The 17,868-nt window shown below is 40.6% G+C and overlaps 1 protein-coding gene across 1 annotated transcript in view; it reads right to left on the bottom strand.

The window, feature by feature from the left end:
* Nucleotides 1–74: 74 nt before the first annotated feature.
* Nucleotides 75–17,868, bottom strand: part of STAC (SH3 and cysteine rich domain) — a 187,153-nt gene continuing 169,359 nt past the window's right edge. The window contains exons 8-11 of the mRNA XM_018557802.1: nt 17,757–17,839; nt 13,533–13,584; nt 12,525–12,662; nt 75–624 (exon numbers count right to left, since the gene is read on the bottom strand). Coding sequence (XP_018413304.1) covers nt 526–624; nt 12,525–12,662; nt 13,533–13,584; nt 17,757–17,839 — 372 coding nt within the window. The 3' untranslated portion in view covers nt 75–525. The remainder of the gene's footprint in view (nt 625–12,524; nt 12,663–13,532; nt 13,585–17,756; nt 17,840–17,868) is intronic.

The raw sequence follows: 17,868 nt of genomic DNA, 5'->3' as shown, positions 1-17,868 counted from the left end.
TATAGGATTTATATTCCTATCCTGCTTTGTATACAAGAAATGTTAGCAGGCACAGTTTTTGCCCCATAGAGCTTTACAGTCTAATGTAATTTTCATACTATGGGTACAGGGAGGTAAATAGATTACTCCAATGTTACAAAAGAGAACACTGACGAAGGAAGCTCATCCCATAAAGGCAATTACATAACTGTGAAACTAGTCCTTCGAAACTGCCCTTTAAAAAGTAACACTTAGCAGAGCAACTTTTTTAAGACACATAGAGAGGCTTTGTCTTCATTGATTATCACCACTGCAGCATTTTGTTTTCCACACGAGGATAACTCATACGGTAATCTGTACTGCTTTACTACATAGTCTATTATTGTCTATTTTCAGTTTTACGACAGTCCTAGGAATCCTTTAATTTCTTATCTCTCTACTGTGTATCCATTCCACTGTGGCCGGTGTGACTCTTCTTAGTCATGATACCACACGATGCAGACCAGCATCTCCAGAAAACTTGGATGATGGTACCATTCAAGTCAGTCAGATATTTTCCAGAACATCTATGGGTACAAAGCCCTTTTTCTTCCCACTGACCACGTTGAGAAAACCATTTTGCTCCTTCTCAGAACTTGCACAAACCTAGTAAGAATAGTACACAATGTTAACATATATTTTCATTGTTGTTGTAGTTATTTTAATGTTAGTTTAGAAATTGGAAAATGACATCTTTGTTCAAGAGAAAATAGTATCCAGTCTGATCCTATTGCTAATCTTAATTTGCAAAGTGAGAATGACAATGGCTGCTGAGGCAGAATAAGCTTTTCAGGTACCAAGTCGGAAACATATGACATGAAAAGTTATATACACCTGCAAAAATGATCTTGATACCAATTGTGATATATCTATACATGATATGTTAACTGGATGTGGATGGTAAACTAGGCACTTATGTATATTATATTAGCCATATTTATCATTTCAGATATTAAGAGGCATATTTATCAAAAAAGAAGAAGATGATCGGATCAAGAGGCATCAATTAAGGTAAGTACTTTAATGTCACTTTAAGGATATAAATGTTTCCGAGTGGAAATCTAAAAGAGTAAACTGTATTAACGTTAATAAATTAAATAAAAGAAACATTAGAAAAGAAATCTGAAAAAAGGGTCATGTTATACAGATCATATAAATAAGCAGCTTTCACGCAATGAATTTATCAAAACTGGAGCAGGCAAACTACCTGGTGAGAGTAAAAATGCAAAAGCAGGCTAATGAGACATCAGGGGTCTAACATGTGTTCCTGTCATCCCTTTGTGCTCGAGAAGGGGGGGGGGAGGTCTCCTTCTCCCCAGGCAGCCTGCACTGCACTGAACTGTGAATGAGCACTTTCAATTCAGTTTTACTCTGCAGGAGATAAGTAAACAGAGTAATGTTACCAATCTCCCCCAACACTGCACTGAACTCAGAAGTGTTCATAAATTAGCATTTCCAATTCAGTTGAGAACTGCAAGAAGAGATACAATCTCATTATGTAAACAAACCCACAATGGCCAGCGAGTGGGAGCAGCGTACATCGGCGGAAATCACCCGTACATCGGATTGCTTCGGCTGATCCTTCGGCTCTCTTCAGCCGCTTCTGCCCTTTGGTTCAGTCTAACCAAAGGGCTGCTGTACGGGCTATTCACAATAGCTGAAGCGTGGAGAAAGGTCAGTCGAAGTCGACCGATCTCTACTCAAATGACAGCTGGGTGGAGCCAGCCGTGATCTCACGTCTCACCCCACCCAGATGTAATGACAGATCAGTGTCCCCAAGTGACCTGGGGACGCTGATCTGTCATTAAACAATAACAACTAGGCGGAGCCGGCCATGACGTCACGACTGGCTCCGCCCAGTTGTTGTATATTGGCTGGGACCTGCTAGAAGACTCTGTCAGGTGCCGGCCAATAGGAAACAGTTGGGTGGAGCTAGCTGTCACCTGGGGCTCTGTCCCAATTGTTTTTCTTTTGCCGGCATATGTCATGTCGGCATATTTGCCTGCATATGGCTGCTTTTTTTTTCATTATTATTATTATTATTTTTTTTTCTTCAAAATATTTTTATTTATGTTTTCATTTTCCTATTTTTTTTAAACATTTTTTCAATTATTTTTCAATTAAATAAAAAAATCATTCTTTTCAGTTATTTTCTATTCTGCCCGGTACCTCCAAGGTACCGAGCAGAATAGCCGAGCCGAATGCCGCTCATTCGGCATTCGGCTATTCACTCACTGCTGTTCAGCCCCTATGAGAATAGGGACGAACGGCAGCGAGTGAGCTGCCGGAGCTTCGGCTCAGCTGATCCAGATGTTGGATTGGCTGAGTAGAACTCCATCTACACTTTGGCTCAGCTGAACATGCAGAGCATGTTCGGCTGACCGATGGCAGTCGAAGGCAGCCGATGTACGGCTGATTTCAGCCGATGTACGGCTGATTTTAGCCGATGTTCCGCTCACTTCACTTTGGCTTTATTATTCACTTTAGGAGAGCAAATTTACACCAAGGAACAGAATGTAAGCAAATCCTTAATGGGGATGGCAGTGCCATAGCCTCTAATGAACCACAATGGCTGACTATTGATATGGTCCAGAAACAGACAAAATTAAGGTGAACAAAGTACCTGGACCGGATGGCTTATACCCACGTATCCTCAAAGCATTGAGCTATATCATTTCAAAGCCATTGTATCTAATTTTTAGAGACTTTCTAATGATTGGCTTGGTACCGATGGATTGGCGCAAGGCTAATGTGGTGCCTATATTTAAAAAGGGATCAAAGTCTTTACCAAGTAATTACAGACCTGTAAGCTTAACTTCAATAGTTGGGAAGATAGTACTTGAAAGTATGATCAAGGATCACATGCACTTGTATTTGCTTGAAAATAATATTATAAGCGATAGTCAGCACGGATTCACAAAAGATAGAAGTTGTCAAACAAATCTACTCCATTTTATGAGGAAGTGAGTAATAAATTGGACAGAGTAATGGCTGTGGATATGGTATACTTGGACTTTGCAAAAGCAATCGACACAGTTCCCCACAGACGTCTATTGAATAAGTTAAGGTCTGTAGGTATAGAGTATTCAATCTGTAATTAGATAGAAAACTAGACATGTGCGATTCGATTCGAAAAAATTAGTTTTTCAGAAGAATTTTCCTTATTCGGAGATTCGGATGTATCCAAATAACAGAAATGACAAATGAAAACGAATCCGAAAACGAAATTTCGTACAAAATTCATCAGCGGTTTTTTCTTTAATGTCACTTTGCTGCAACGAAAATTTGTCCACAAGCGAAAATCCGTACAGACTACCGCTAACTAATTTAGTCTGAATCCGAATCCCGAAACTAATTGGGGGGAATTTATCAAGTGAGTTGCTCCTCTTTTCTTTAAGTGACAAATTTTCCACGTTATTTGCACCTTATTTATCAATGCAGTCTAAGGCTTGATAATAAATGTCATTTTCATTAGCCATGTTGGGGGGAATTTATCATAGCAATTGCGAGTGTTTGAACTTGCACAGAATATATTTGCACCAGATTTATCAAGCTACTGTAATGTTGTTGATAAATGAGGTTTAATACACTCCAGCAAAAAAGACTTCTAACTTCAGGCAAAAAGCTTAACTGTCGCATGTTGAAGAAGTGGTTACGGGGATTTCTTAAGTTGTGACTGTTTTCTTAGGTGATGCTCCAGTTTCATACAGCCCCGGAACAGGTGCAGATGAAAACAGGTGCAAAAAACATGCAGTTGAAAAAGTAGTGCAAGCTCTGAAGAAAACAGGTACAAAACATGTGCAAAACATGTGCAAAAAACATGTGCAGTTGGAAAAGTAGTGCAAGCTTTGGGCAAAACATATGCCGTTGGAAAAGTAGTGCAAGCTCAGGTGAAAACATGGGCACATGTTAAAAGACAGATTTGCACATAAAAAAATGATCTAAGACGCTAAAACTGTCGTAATTGCTTTGATAAATTCCCCCCATTGACTTTCGGACCCAAATCCCTATAAATGAAATAACGCAAAATCTGAATCGAAACGAAACACATTTTTTGCAGGTGCACATGTCTATAGAAAACTGGCTTAAAGATCATATTCAGATAATGGTGATCAATGATTCATACTCTGAATAGCCTGTGGTTGTTAGTTGTGTCCCCCAAGGTTCAGTGTTGGGCCCCTTACTGTTTAACCTATTTATAAATGACATAGACATAGAGTACCATTTCTGTGTTTGCAGATGACACCAAGTTATGTAGTGGAATACAGTCCTTACAAAATGTCTCCAATTTACAAGCAGATTTGAATGCACTGTGTGATTGGGCATCTATTTGGCAAATGAGGTTTAATTTTGATAAATGTAAAGTTATGCACTTGGGGACTAAAAACATGCATGCGTCATACACTCTAGAGCAGTGGTTCTCAACCTGTGTAACCTCAGGACTCGAATTTGTCCTTAAGTCAATAAATCGCAACCCAAGTCACACTGCCCTGGAATGCACAGCATTGTGGTATCGCGCATTCCGGTGCAGACTATTGAACTGTGGGCGGGAGGTGCGTTTGGGATGCCATTCAAATGAATGGCAACGCAATGCACCTCCTGCACCAGAAGTCGTAGTAAGTAAGTGCGTTAATCGCACTTGACTGTTCACCGCACATTGTACTAGTGTAAACAGGCCCTCAAAACACTGACAGACACACACAACCACAGACACAATCTCACACACTCAGACATTCTTACACGGACATACACACTCCAAAAAATTTTTTTTTTTTTTTTTTTTAAGATCTGCACAGTTTCCCTACCTTACGAGAACTGGAGTGGATCCTCATCCTTGGGTCCAGTGTGGGCTGCTGTGCTGTGCTGTGACAGAGCTCCATCCATTTGTGCATTGCTTGTACAACTCCCTTGCATGCCCTGTAGAGGTGCCAGGAGCCAGAATGTGACATCATTCCAGTCCAGGCACCTCTACAGGGCATGCAAGAGAGCTGACACTCGGAGCTAGGCAGCATATTTTAAATTGCTGCTTGGCACGAGAACTGACAGTGCTGCACGAGGGAGAGGCTGAGGAGCCTCTTACCTTGAAAAGTGGAAGGCACGCAGCGACCCACTGAACACGGGGTCGTGACCCACCGAACATGGGATCTCGACCCACTTTTGGGTCACAACTCACCAGTTGAGAACCAAGGCTCTAGGGGAAGTATGTTTGGGGGAGTCAATGATGGAAAAAGATCTGGGTGTACTGGTAGACCATAGACTCAATAATAGCATGCAATGTCAAGCCGTAGTTTCTAAAGCAAGCAGGACAAGGGGGCACTCTTTGTGTCTGGAGGAAAAGAGGTTTAACCTTTGCATATGGAAAGGATTCTTCACAGATTCTCCCCCAGGAGTGGTTCTAGCTAGCTCCGTTAACTGTTTAAAAACAAAAAACAAAATCTAGATGTATTCCTAAATGCACAGAATATTACTGGATATTGAGTTCTTATAGGTATATTAAGCACCAGAGGTTGTTGATCCAGGGAATAACCAATTGCCCTATGGGATCAGGAAGGAATTTTTCCCCCTGTTGGAGCAAATTGAACCATGCTTTATAGTGGTTTTTGGCTTCCTCTGGATCAACAGTGGGTATCTGTGAGCATAGCGTTCTGTTTTAGGTTTTTCTTCTTTTTTTTCCGCAGCATCTCTATAGGTTGAACTCGATGGACATGTGTCTTTTTTCAACCTAGAAGAATGTAGGTCACCAGCACTCAAAGATAATTCAAAAATGAATAAGTCCTTTTTATTGGACAATTGTGTCACGACAATCAAAGAGCCGACGTTTCGGGGCCACGCAGGATCCCTTTTTCAAGGCAAAAGATGTTTTTTCAACCTGACTAACTATGTAACTAATCCCCTGGAAAAAATAACTATTATATCCTTCTATATATTATATCCTTCTCTCACTGCTCTCGCTTCTCTGCCTTTTGGCTAAGATCAAGTGTAGTATCTGTTCTTATCCGTTCCAGAAGGGAAAAGCATGGACTGTCCTTGGGACGGACAGTTGCTTAGTACCTTCAGGAGTAAAGGTAGGTGCTTCAGGCGACTCCTTTTTGGAAGAGGAGGGGGTTTCCTCGGCACTATTGCCTACTGACTGAACGGATGCGAAGTTTGGTCGAGACTGGAGGGTTCAGGGGCGGCAGAAGCCCATGGTGTTCGTGCCCCCTGGGGGTGGCGTCCCAGGGGTGCATCAGAAAATCACTTAGGGTGTGGGACCACACAAACTGATTCACTGTGCACTTGGTCGCGACACCACATTGCATTTTTCTGCACTACGCCTCCAAGACAGGCCTTATGGCTAGTCTGGGGCAATATTTTTGCACTCCGGCCCCTAAGGCCTGTCAGAGTGGTGCACTGACACTTTAGATTTATTTATCGCACTACATGCACGATTGACACTTTATTTTTAAATTTGACCCACAGATTGCTGAAGGTGCAGGTTTCTTCGGGGCCTATTCCTGATGCTGTGAGGAGATTCTGTGCCCTTATATAGGGTTCTCTGTCTCCTCCCAACCCAGGAGGGGGGTCTCTCTTCGGGAGAGCCCCCCTGCCTAGTACTGTGAGGGACCTGTTTCGGCAGGTCCCCAAAGGATCGGGGTCCACCGGCCTTCGGGTTGGTGGACCAACAGTCTCAACCCATGTCAGGAGCCTTGCGCCCCGGGGGGTCGGGAAATTAGGTCCCTTCCTTGGAAAGACCTTGCACCCTTGTGCACGTTTTTGTGTGCTGTGAGTTCACGGTTGCACTTTTTTTGTTCACAGGGGGAAGTTTGTTTAGACGCACGTTCCACGGGCGTCAAAAAAAAATCCTTGGTAAGTTGGGGAAGGTTTTTAAATATTTTTGTGTGGCTCTTTTCCTCAAGTGACTGTGTACCTGTCACTCTATTCAATAGCTTCAGTAGAATACTCACATCCAACACACTTCAAGATGTTTCCAAATCCTGACTTCTGTGTCCTGTATTAAAATAGGGGCTAGCAGATGGAACCCCAGTGCATGTTGCGGATGCAACCATCCAATCCATTCAGCAGTTTCAGATGCTGAAGATTCTCCTGGACAGAGGCGTACCTGTAACAAAGTGCACCCCTGGAATCCTGTCCAGCTGGGCAAGACTCCATTCAGAGCAGCCCAGGTTGCTAAGAGCTCTGGCTGGCGCCCTGCCCGCATACACATCTCCGCGCTCGATCTGGCTGCTAAGAGCTGGGCGTTGTGATGTGTACTCACTGACATCCCACTGACATGACATCACTTCGGCGCGCACGAGTGGGAAACTGCCTCGATTTTAAATGGCCAGCGATGCCATACACATCACAACGCCCAGCTCTTAGCGATGCCATACACATCACAACGTGCACAAGGGTGCAAGGTCCTTCCAAAGAAGGGACCTAATTTCCCGACCCCCCGGGGCACAAGGCTCCTGACAGGGGTTGAGACTGTTGGTCCACCAACCCGAAGGCCGGTGGACCCCGATCCTTTGGGGACCTGCCGAAACAGGTCCCTCACAGTACTAGGCACTGCGTTGATGAATGCAGGAATGTAAATGTTGAAACCCCCAACCCCCTCCATACCTCTGGTCACCGTCGATGTCCGCCGCCATCCCCGCGATCTCGGGCGTCCATCCAGTCCGGGCGATGTCTCTCTGTGCACTGAGAACGGAGGGGGATCAGGACCCGATCTCCCTCCGCTCTCCTCCCGGTCTCTGAATGCTGGAAGTGATGTATATTACATCACTTCCGCATTCCTCTGTCACTCTCCGGTACAGAAACCGGAGAGAAGCTGATGAAGCAGACCTGTGCTTCATCAGCTTCTCTGGGGGTCCCTAGGTGACATTCGGGGTCTTAGAGACCCCTGATGTCTCCATAAAGGGGACCTGTCACTGTAATTTGTTATCACATAGGTACTTCTTAGCACCCTATGTGATAACAATAAAGTTAAGTGTAAAAAAAGTTAAAAAAAAAATTGCTCACAAAATAAATAAAAATGTACACACACAAAAAAAACCCACAAACATTTTTTTAAAGTCCCCCACATAGATGCGCAAAAATGCGTTAGATGCACCTACACACAAAAACTACATATCGCAGCGAACGTCGCAATGAGAGCAATAATTTTAGGGCCATCAATCACTGATAACACTAAACTGATAAACGGTAAAATTTTGGGTATGGTGATTTTTTGCAATTTCGCGGGCGCGCGCAATTTTAAGGCTTGACATGTTTGGTGTCTATTTACCCGACGTGACCCCGACTTTTATATTTTAGCAAAAAATTGGGTAAAAATAAATGTTTCCTAAAATAATAAAGGGAAAACCATTTAAAAAAAAAAATATTCAGTACTTTTTTTGTTATATAGTAAAAAATTAAAACCCCAGTGGTGATTAAATACCACCAAAAGAAAGCTCTATGTGTCCCCAAAAAAAGGTATAAAATTCATTTCAGTACAGCATTGCATGACGGAATAAACGTCAGCCAAAGTACCGCAGCGCTGAATACTGAAAAATGGCCTGGTCAGGAAGGGGGTGTAAACACCCCGGTCAGCAAGTGGTTAAAGCCTTTTAAAATGTATGCCTGAAAATCCGTGCAAGAAGCTCTTAGTTCCTGTTATGGTATATCACTTTTACTAACATTTGTCTGACTTGAGGTAGGATTTATGTGCTATGAGCCAGCAGCGGCGGTAGAGCAGAAACACACACACACACGGGGTTGATTTACTAACCTTATAAACACGCCACGAACAAGTATACACCTCTGTAGTGTGTTCCCTCCCAGCATGATCTATTGGTGGAATCCAGACACCTTTGTAGTGTGTACACACCCAGCAGGTGTGTTGTGCAAAGCCCTGCATGAATTGCAAGGTGATGTTGTGTAAATTAGTTTTTGTTGTGTTGCTTGCGTTGATGAATGCAGGAATGTAAATGCATGAGCTAACCATTTTTGTCTAAACTGTGAAGCAGCATTATATATGCATCATGTGCATGATTTTTCCATATATGGCATTAGTGGAAATATGCTTTTAGAGACTTGCATGCCGCTATTAGAGCAGCGTGTAGCCTATGGCGCATGCTACATGACGCGCACGTAGGTAAATACATAAAAACGCGCCATAACGGCGTGAAAATGTGACACGTTGCTCGTGTTTGGTTGATAAATACGTTTTTCTGTGTAAAAATGCACAGGCGCCTGGTGCGTGCGTGTGTTTAGGTTAGTAAATCACCCCCAATCACCCCCATGGAGTCTCATGTAATTTGGGGATCTCAGATCAGCAAAGAATGAGAAATGTGGTTTCATTTATCTTAAAACCTGGGAATGCTCCATTATTCTTTCTCCAACAGTACTACCAAAATTGATATCCCAGACTCTCAGACACTGTCACAATGAATGAAAGCTTTAAGCAAATGGACTTTCAGCTGTGCAGCTGTGCACCTGCCTTGAAATTGATAATGCTAATAAAATTGATGTCATGTTAAAATAACCTAGTAATGAAAATTATTAGTGTGTGGCTTTAGTAAGATTAAGCTTGACACTTTTCTTTTCTCCAATTTGGAACTATAGAGGACTGATTCTCCTGAATTGCTGGATGGTTGTCGAAATATGTCAAGCTAAGAAGAATACCAGATAGCTATGAGCTGAGACAGTCAGGAGGAATCCATACTGTTTCAGACACTTTCAAGACATTTTAAAATAAGTGTTACATAAGGTGATTTCTAAAGATAAGTTGACTGTCATACACCCTGTGATGGACTGCTTTATCTACAATTAGAGTCCAAAGCAAAACAAAGACACTGGTACAAGCAAAGACAAAGAAAAAAAATGAATATGTATTAGTACGTATTTATTGGACATCTGTAAATGCAAATAAATAAATATGTCTTTGTGGTACAAAAATACTTTGCTCCTGACAAAAATACCTAGCAGACCATGTACATAAATCTCTGTAGGCAATGATAAACATAAACCTGCCACCAACACTACACAAACACAGGAACATATGCTGTAGGTTTTCAGTTTAGCTAATATTATAGGAACTCTATACTGAAAGGAATTGAAAATCTGACATTTCTAACCTTATACTACAATTAATAGTTGTCTGGTTGTCTTCAATACTCCCTGAGTCACTTTTCTAAGAACTTTTTGTGTATATATGTACTTTAGGCTATGCACTACTGTCTTGGCAAACCAATTAAACAAATTTCTTGGTCCTATAATTCATGAAGACCAGGTATGTTTTATACCCCAAAGGCAGGCTTCTGATAATAGAAACATTTTACATGTAATCCACTACTTCAACAAATCAAAACGCCTTTTTCCATTTTTCACTTACATATACTGCAGATAAAGGTTTTCTACAGTCTTTCCTCGTTTTACATGTTAACAACCTTAAATAAATTTGGCATGCTGAGAAATTTTGTTCACATTTTTAGCTCTAGTCTTTAGCTCCATCTCTCTGAATACTGACAACTATGAAATTCTTCTTTTTTTTGTATTCTCCCATCACTTTGCAAAAAAACATTCCAATATGTTTGGGTTTCAAAGACAGCTGCATTACTACCCCTATTGGAATTCCATAGTTGCCACCATTTTGTGACCGGATGATGCCCAGGACCAGTATAGTGGGCCCAGGCCCAGTACTGGCTGCATCAGTGGACCTGCTTCTACACACTAGATACCCCTAATACTGTTACCCTGTACATCCCCAGTTACCCCAGCACCGATTCCCTTCTACACACCAGATACCCCCAGCACTGTGTCTCCTATACACCCCATTTACCCAGGCACTGTGACCTCTCCATATCGTAGATACTCCCAGCACTGTTACCACTGCTACAACCCAGAACCCCCAGCCAGTGGTCTAACAATCGACATAGCGACCCAGGAGGCCGCTATGGGGCCCGGGGCGTAGGAGGGCCTGGCCAGATGCCGTGTGGGCCGCCTGGGTCGCTATGGCATCTTATGCTGGTGGCTTTCACTGGCGCCTGTGAGAAGAATGCGCTGCTGTTCAGATCACTGACGCCCTGTTGTGATTGTTTATTGACATATCAGCGTCCCCAGGTCACTTGGGGACGCTGATCTATCATTACAACTTGGGAGACCACGGCTGGCTCTGCCCAGCTGTCATTTGCGTTAAGACCGACCTTTGGCCAACCTTCCTCCAAGCTTTGTGTCACTTTGGCTCAGTCGAGCCGAAGCATATGCCTTCGGCTCGGCTGAACCGCTTGGCTGCCTTTGGCTGCTGTACGGGCTATTGCGAATATCCCGTACAGCTTTTCGGTTCGACTGAACCGAAAGGCAGAGGTGGCCAAACAGAGCCGAAGGATCAGCCGAAGCTGTGGCTGGATCCTTTGGCTCTTTAGTAAATAACCCCCTAAGTACAAGGAGCAACTTGTAATAAGTATGCTAAGCACTAGAAGACATTCTAAATGCACAGTGAGCACTCTGCTGGGAACATGCTAAACACATTGGGAAGCCTGCAAATGACAAGCCGATTAAAGCGAGAATTTTGAAGAGATTTGTTGATAACACAGATTTTTCTCCCAAGTTCATGGTAAGTACATGGGATTCTCTGAAATGGACATACTAAGCACTGTAAGCACTCTGAAGCATGGCATTGCAGGGATAGCCTGCGAGCAGCATGCTGTGCAATAGGTATCCACTGCTATGGACATGCTGAGATAGAGAGAGAAAGACACAACATTTAGTCCAGTCAGATGTTCCATATCAGAATCTTGCTAAATGAGACCAAATTCCTGTAATCCAACCTTTCATTTTTTGGCCAAACTGATATCTTACTGACATGGCTGAAGCTTAGACATGGCCAAACTGATATCTTACTGACATGGCTGAAGCTTAGGGTGATCATACAAAGAGACCATTTAAAGCATGACCAATAATTACTTTATCTGAATAGTTTACTGTGTGTTTCTCATTCACAAAATATGGCTACAAAATCAGTTTCACCACAAATGGCACAAGGGTAGAAAACTGGAAGAAAACTAAATAGGAAAAAGGTGATAACTGTAAAAGCTGTGAGAAGTTAGAATAGACTTCCACAGGAACTGATTCCAGCAAATTCAGTGGATTGCTTAAGGGTGTTGGACATGAGGAAGCATAAATGATATCCAAGAACAATAGATTATTGTTCTTGGATATTATCCAATTCACTTCAGAGGGTCAGGAAGACTTTTCCTCCTATTTTAGACCCAATTGGATCATGCCTCATAAGGTTTTTTTTTTGCCTTCCTATGGATCAGTTAGGGATTACAAGTTTTGGGATTGCTATGTGTTTGTCTTTTTTAACCTATGTAACCTATGATAGTTAAAGCTTGTTAAAGTCAAAAAGAAATATATAGAAATCTCAAAATACCTGAATTGTTTTATTTACAATTATTTAATCTTTTTTTTTAAATATATATGAAATTGTAATTGTAAGTAATTAACTTGGGTACTTTGCTTTGTTTATACATGCGAGACATATGTACCTGATTTTCCTTAAGTGTCATTTGCCCTTGTTCCTTGCATCCAATAAATGTTCTTGTGCAGCGATAAAGTCTTTCATTTGTTTGGACCTTTTGTACAAAATTAGCTGGAAAATATCCAGTTCTGTCTTCTATTCTACCCTGTGAAGAAATAACATTCAAGATATTTGAAAATAATTTTAATGTGGCTATCCTCAGTACCAACTATATATTTAGATATTACATCATAGAGAATATGTGCAACAAAACACCATCCAGTGAATAGGCAGATATCATGATGACCTCTACTCAATGTATGGTCTTTTGTAATACTAATAGACTCACCTGAGGCTCTCGAAGAAGCACAGTTGTGAGACAACAACAACAAAAACTCAAGGAAAAATGCACTGGATGGTGTTTTATTGCAACTATGCTTTATGATGTAATAACTAAATATACAAGTTGGTATTGTGGACATAAAATAATGGTTTGGTTTTATGATGCTGTTCTATGAATAAACATGCATTTTTTAAAGATTACTATGAGGTTGTAATATAAATAGCACCTAAAAAGCCCATAATTACTTTACTCTATGGTTGTGCAGTCTCATTAGTAGTCTCACTAGGGGTATGTTTTACCCATATAGCCCAACAAGAAAGAATTGCTATGATTATATATAAAACATTCAGATAAAGAAAATATTTAATGTACTCATGTTTTTCTACTTATTATTAGTATTAAATTACATTTCAAGATTACTACTGATTTTTTGTATCTAATACTGTAATACCCCTTCAATAAATTATACGTAATACTATTATTCATCTCAAAGTTTAAATAATTATAAATGTACATGCATATTGTTACTCAATGCCTGGGTAAATACTAATATCAAGTATGGAGTATAATTTCCTATATATACAAGGGAAATTGCAGAATGTTTTGTTTCATTTCTACAATGATATTCCTATTTTGTACATACAAAACAAAGCATTATATTGAGATGTGTCAGCATGTTTTTTTTTATATTACCTTCCACCAATCTTCATTTGAATCATCCAATATATTAATTCTATCACCTGGCCTGCAAATAAAAAATACATTAAAGTTTTCTGTGTTGGAAAACAGATGTACAGTGCATGTAACACATTTTACATAGCAGTGTGGTATATAAGAAGATATTAGTGGCCTAATGAAGTTGTAATTGAACATATTATATACTAGGATTGTAGGATATTTTAATATATAGATTTGCAACAGCTAATAAATGTAGATGTCATTACTTTAGCTTAGCATTATAAAAACAGCATTGGAACTGATACTTTAGATAAACCTTATTATTATTTCTAGGTGCTGTATTGCATAAAATAAAATGCATAATGAATATATTTTTTCACGCCTGTTGACCTATAAATCTTTAAGTCCGCCTTTTTCTTGCTTTCAGAGATAAAAAAAATCCATTGAAGTTTTTTAATTTTTTTTATTCCTTTGTTTTATATAAATATAAAACAAAGGAATAAAAAATATTTATATAGTTACATGTACATCTGTAAATGTAAATACATTGAGAAGCAAATGTGTACAAATAGTAATGTGTTCATATTGATTAACTGATAAAAGATTAACACAAGGCAACAGCTGTGTCAATTACTTCTCAGTTGCTTCTTATATATTTACTGCTTTTATTAAACTATTTCACATAACATTAGGAATTTTGACAAATTCTTTTTTAATTATTACGTACCATCCACAGACCTAATAAGAAATGAACAGAGAACATTATGAAATTGAGTAAACAATATGTTATATTTTAAACAGGAACTTCAATCCAATTGGTAATTCTATTTCTTTATGTCAAATTGGTTCTTCAATAAAGGACTTTTTCACATCACTGCAATTTAAAAAAGGTCTGATGATGTTTTGGGTGCACAGCAGTGAAAAACACAGTAAATTAGTTTTTTGTCATAAATATTTGAGCATCAGCTTAGCTGTTTAAATTGTGGCACATGGACCATGAATAAGCTGTACAAATTTTTCAGGTGGCAGGTTTTATTTGGTGCTCTGCAATAGATCACTTATACGCACCTACTAACGCTAGGACAATAAAGTCTTGGTAGTAAATCAAACCACTGAATTGCCAAACTCATGATGAAAAGATGACACGTGCCATGTTGTTCATGAATGCATTCTGAATGCAAATGCAAACATCAGTGCTGTTTGATAGTTTCATAGCACTTTTATAAAAGTCCTATGCTGGTACAATTATAGAAGAGTACATTTTTAAGTCTGAATTCAAAATTTTGGGGATACATGCCTAGCTAAAAGGGAATGAGTTTGATGAAGAAAATCTTAGCTTTTACTGGTGCTTCATGATCATATAGAGGTCTATTCACAAAGCTGCCATAGGCAGAGGAGTGAATAACCGACCCAAAGTGAAGTGAGCCCAACGCTGTTCGGCTATTTACTTCAGGCTTGTACGGCTGATTTCAGCCGTACACTGACTAAAATCAGGAGTACATCGGCTTGCTGCGGCTTGCTTCGGGTCGCCCCAAACATGCTCCGGATGTTCGACCGACCCGAAGTGCAGAAGGAGTTTGACTCAGCCGAACCAACATCTGGATCGGTTAAGCCAAACCTCCAACAGGCTACGCGCTGCTGTTCGGCCTATTCTCATAGATCTCGAAGAGCAGTGAGTGAATAGCCGAATGCCGCTCGGCTATTCTGCTCGGTACCCCTGTGGTACCGAGCAGAATAGAAAAACAGTTTAAAAAGTCGAAAAAATAAAATAGAAAATGATTGGGAGGAGCTAGCAGTGACAGCTAGCTCCGCCCAACTGTTTTCTATTGGCCGGGTGGTTCTGCTGCCGTCAGAATAAAAAAAAAATCCACCATAGGAATGCATAGCTAGATACCTATTGGCTATTTCACTTTGCAATAACCAATAGCAAACTAGCTATTGCACCCGCCCTCTGCTGTTGTCAATCACTAGAAGGGGACCTGATAGAGGACATCAGGTCCCCCCTGCTGATAGACAGCAGCAATGGACGGGTGCAATAGCTAGTTTGCTATTGGCTATTGCAAATTGAAATATGCTGGGTTTTTTTTGTTTTAATTCTGACGGCAGCCAACGGCTCCGATTTCAGAAGAAAAAGAAAAAAAAACAACAGAGCAGGGAAAGGTTTACTCTGCTCGATCGAGCAGAGTAAAACTTTATCTGAGAAAGTGTCTCTCTCCCGGGCGGCTGGGAGCCGCTATCTAATAGCGGGAGAGACCCGGAGCATCCGGGAGAGTTGGGCTGTCTAGAGATCAGCGTCCCTGGTTACCTGGTAACCAGGGACGCTGATCTGTCTGTGCAAGTGGCCGGAGCCAGCCCTGAGATGATGGTTGGCTCTGCCCAGTAGTCAGTAGCAGGCTGTCGGCTTTCAGCTTTGGCATATGCCTTCGGCGCGACTGAGCCCCTCTGCCAACTTTGGGAGCGGTACGGCTATAGTGAATAGCCCATACAGCAGCCCTTCGGTTCTACTGAACCGAAGGGGTCCTGGGGTCGAAGCTAGCCGAAGGATCAGCTGAAGCTACGGCTAGATCCTTCGGCAGCTTTGTGAATAGACCCCATAGTGTATGGGCCTGTAATTGTTCATCATGGTTGATGAAAGACCTCTCTATTTATTTATCTATAAAGTCATACAAATAATTATTTCATAAAACCTGTCAATCTGAACTAATAGCTTAGGAAAATTCAGAGGTTTTGGTCAGTGAAAACTGCATGTCAGATTAATCAGTAGATCTGAAGAAGTTAGCAGATTAAGTCTGCCTTTTTCTGTAGTTGAGGATGACATTACCCTTCCACCTGCTCAATCTACCTACATGTAGGTAGTGTTTCTCTTCCTTTTTGGTCTTTGTGTGGCCTCACTGACCAAAAAGGAAGCCTAGGAGGAGGGAAATAGCATGGTCAAGCTTAATCTTTACAGTAAAAATTTGTTTCAGCTGCCTCTGTTTCTGGAACTATTTATCATTTTGACATTTGGCTCATGTGATAGGAGAATAGATGTCCAAGTAATAAATAACCAAACTATGTTAAAACAATGTTGATCATTTTGTATAGGGCATGTTTGATTGTGTAGCAAGCCTATTCTTCATAGATTGATAGGTACATACTTTGTTAGTAAGACACCTACTAAGTACCTTAACAAAGGAAAGAAGCAAAATTTTGTTATTTATCTCATTAGAAATCCCAGAGTGCATTCTGTGAGCTCACTGTGGTGTAATACGTTTGTACTGTGCATTACTGCACTTACTGTATGCCGTACTTTTCTAAATGCACACCACTAAAACGCAATGGTGTGAACTGTCACCACCCATGACAAGACAAATTGCCTTGTCTTGTGTTTGGGTTGCCCTGAAAAAAACTGCCAGCACAGCCCAAACGCAGATGGTGTAAACAAGCCCTTAAACTGGAAGCAGAGAAAACAGTCAGTTAAAGCAACCAATAAGACTCCCTTTTGGATCAGGAAATGAAGACTAATGTGTTTGGTTGCTATGTCTAATTTTCTCTTCCTCCAGTTTTTATTCACAAATTTATTGGACTTATTTACTAATGGAGCACTTTACACCCTAAAGTGTTCAAAGATGCAATATAAATAATGAAAAAATTATATGAGTTTTTAATCCGCCTTAACCTGACTGTGTAATAACAAAGTCTAAGGTAAAAAGTACTCCTTCAAGAACTCAACTGCCTATGTCGTCACATCTAGACATGTGCGATTCGTTTCGCTCCGAATTTCCGAAATATAACATATCCGAAATCATCCAAATCCGAAATTCCGGATTTGGAAACTAATTTCGTCCAAATCCTGTGTGTGCACTGTTAACATTAAACTGGAAAAAAACAAATTAAGGATATAATTTTAATGTCCCTTTAATAGTAAAGACTAGAGCACAGCAACCAGAAATGACAAATGTGCCAATTCTGCTACCCCACCTCAAGTTGTATTTTCGGGAATTCATCCGAATTCCGAATCCGACACGAATTCCGAATCAGATCCGAATACGATTTCCAGAACTAATTCAATTTCGGACCCGAATCCGAAAAACGAAATAAACGAAATACGAAACTAAACAAATTTTTAGCCGCTGCACATGTCTAGTCACATCAGTATTTTATAGTAGGGGATAGCCCTGCATAACAGTAGAAAGCGTGACTGCACATTGTACAGCTCAGCATATGTTTTGCAAAGACATGTTAGAGAAAGTAAATTACCTCATAGCTAAGTCTTCACTTTCTTGTGGTATAAATCTGTACAAGGCAACAAAAGCATCTACTGACTCCTTAAATAAAGATACCTACAACAAAATAAAAATACATTAACAAC

The sequence above is a fragment of the Nanorana parkeri genome, unplaced genomic scaffold, assembly GCF_000935625.1.
Source record: "Nanorana parkeri isolate BGI_ZX_2015 unplaced genomic scaffold, ASM93562v1 scaffold304, whole genome shotgun sequence".
Lineage (NCBI taxonomy): Eukaryota > Metazoa > Chordata > Amphibia > Anura > Dicroglossidae > Nanorana > Nanorana parkeri.
The sequence above is the reverse complement of the archived record's forward strand: the minus strand, read 5'-3'. Positions and strand labels throughout refer to the sequence as shown.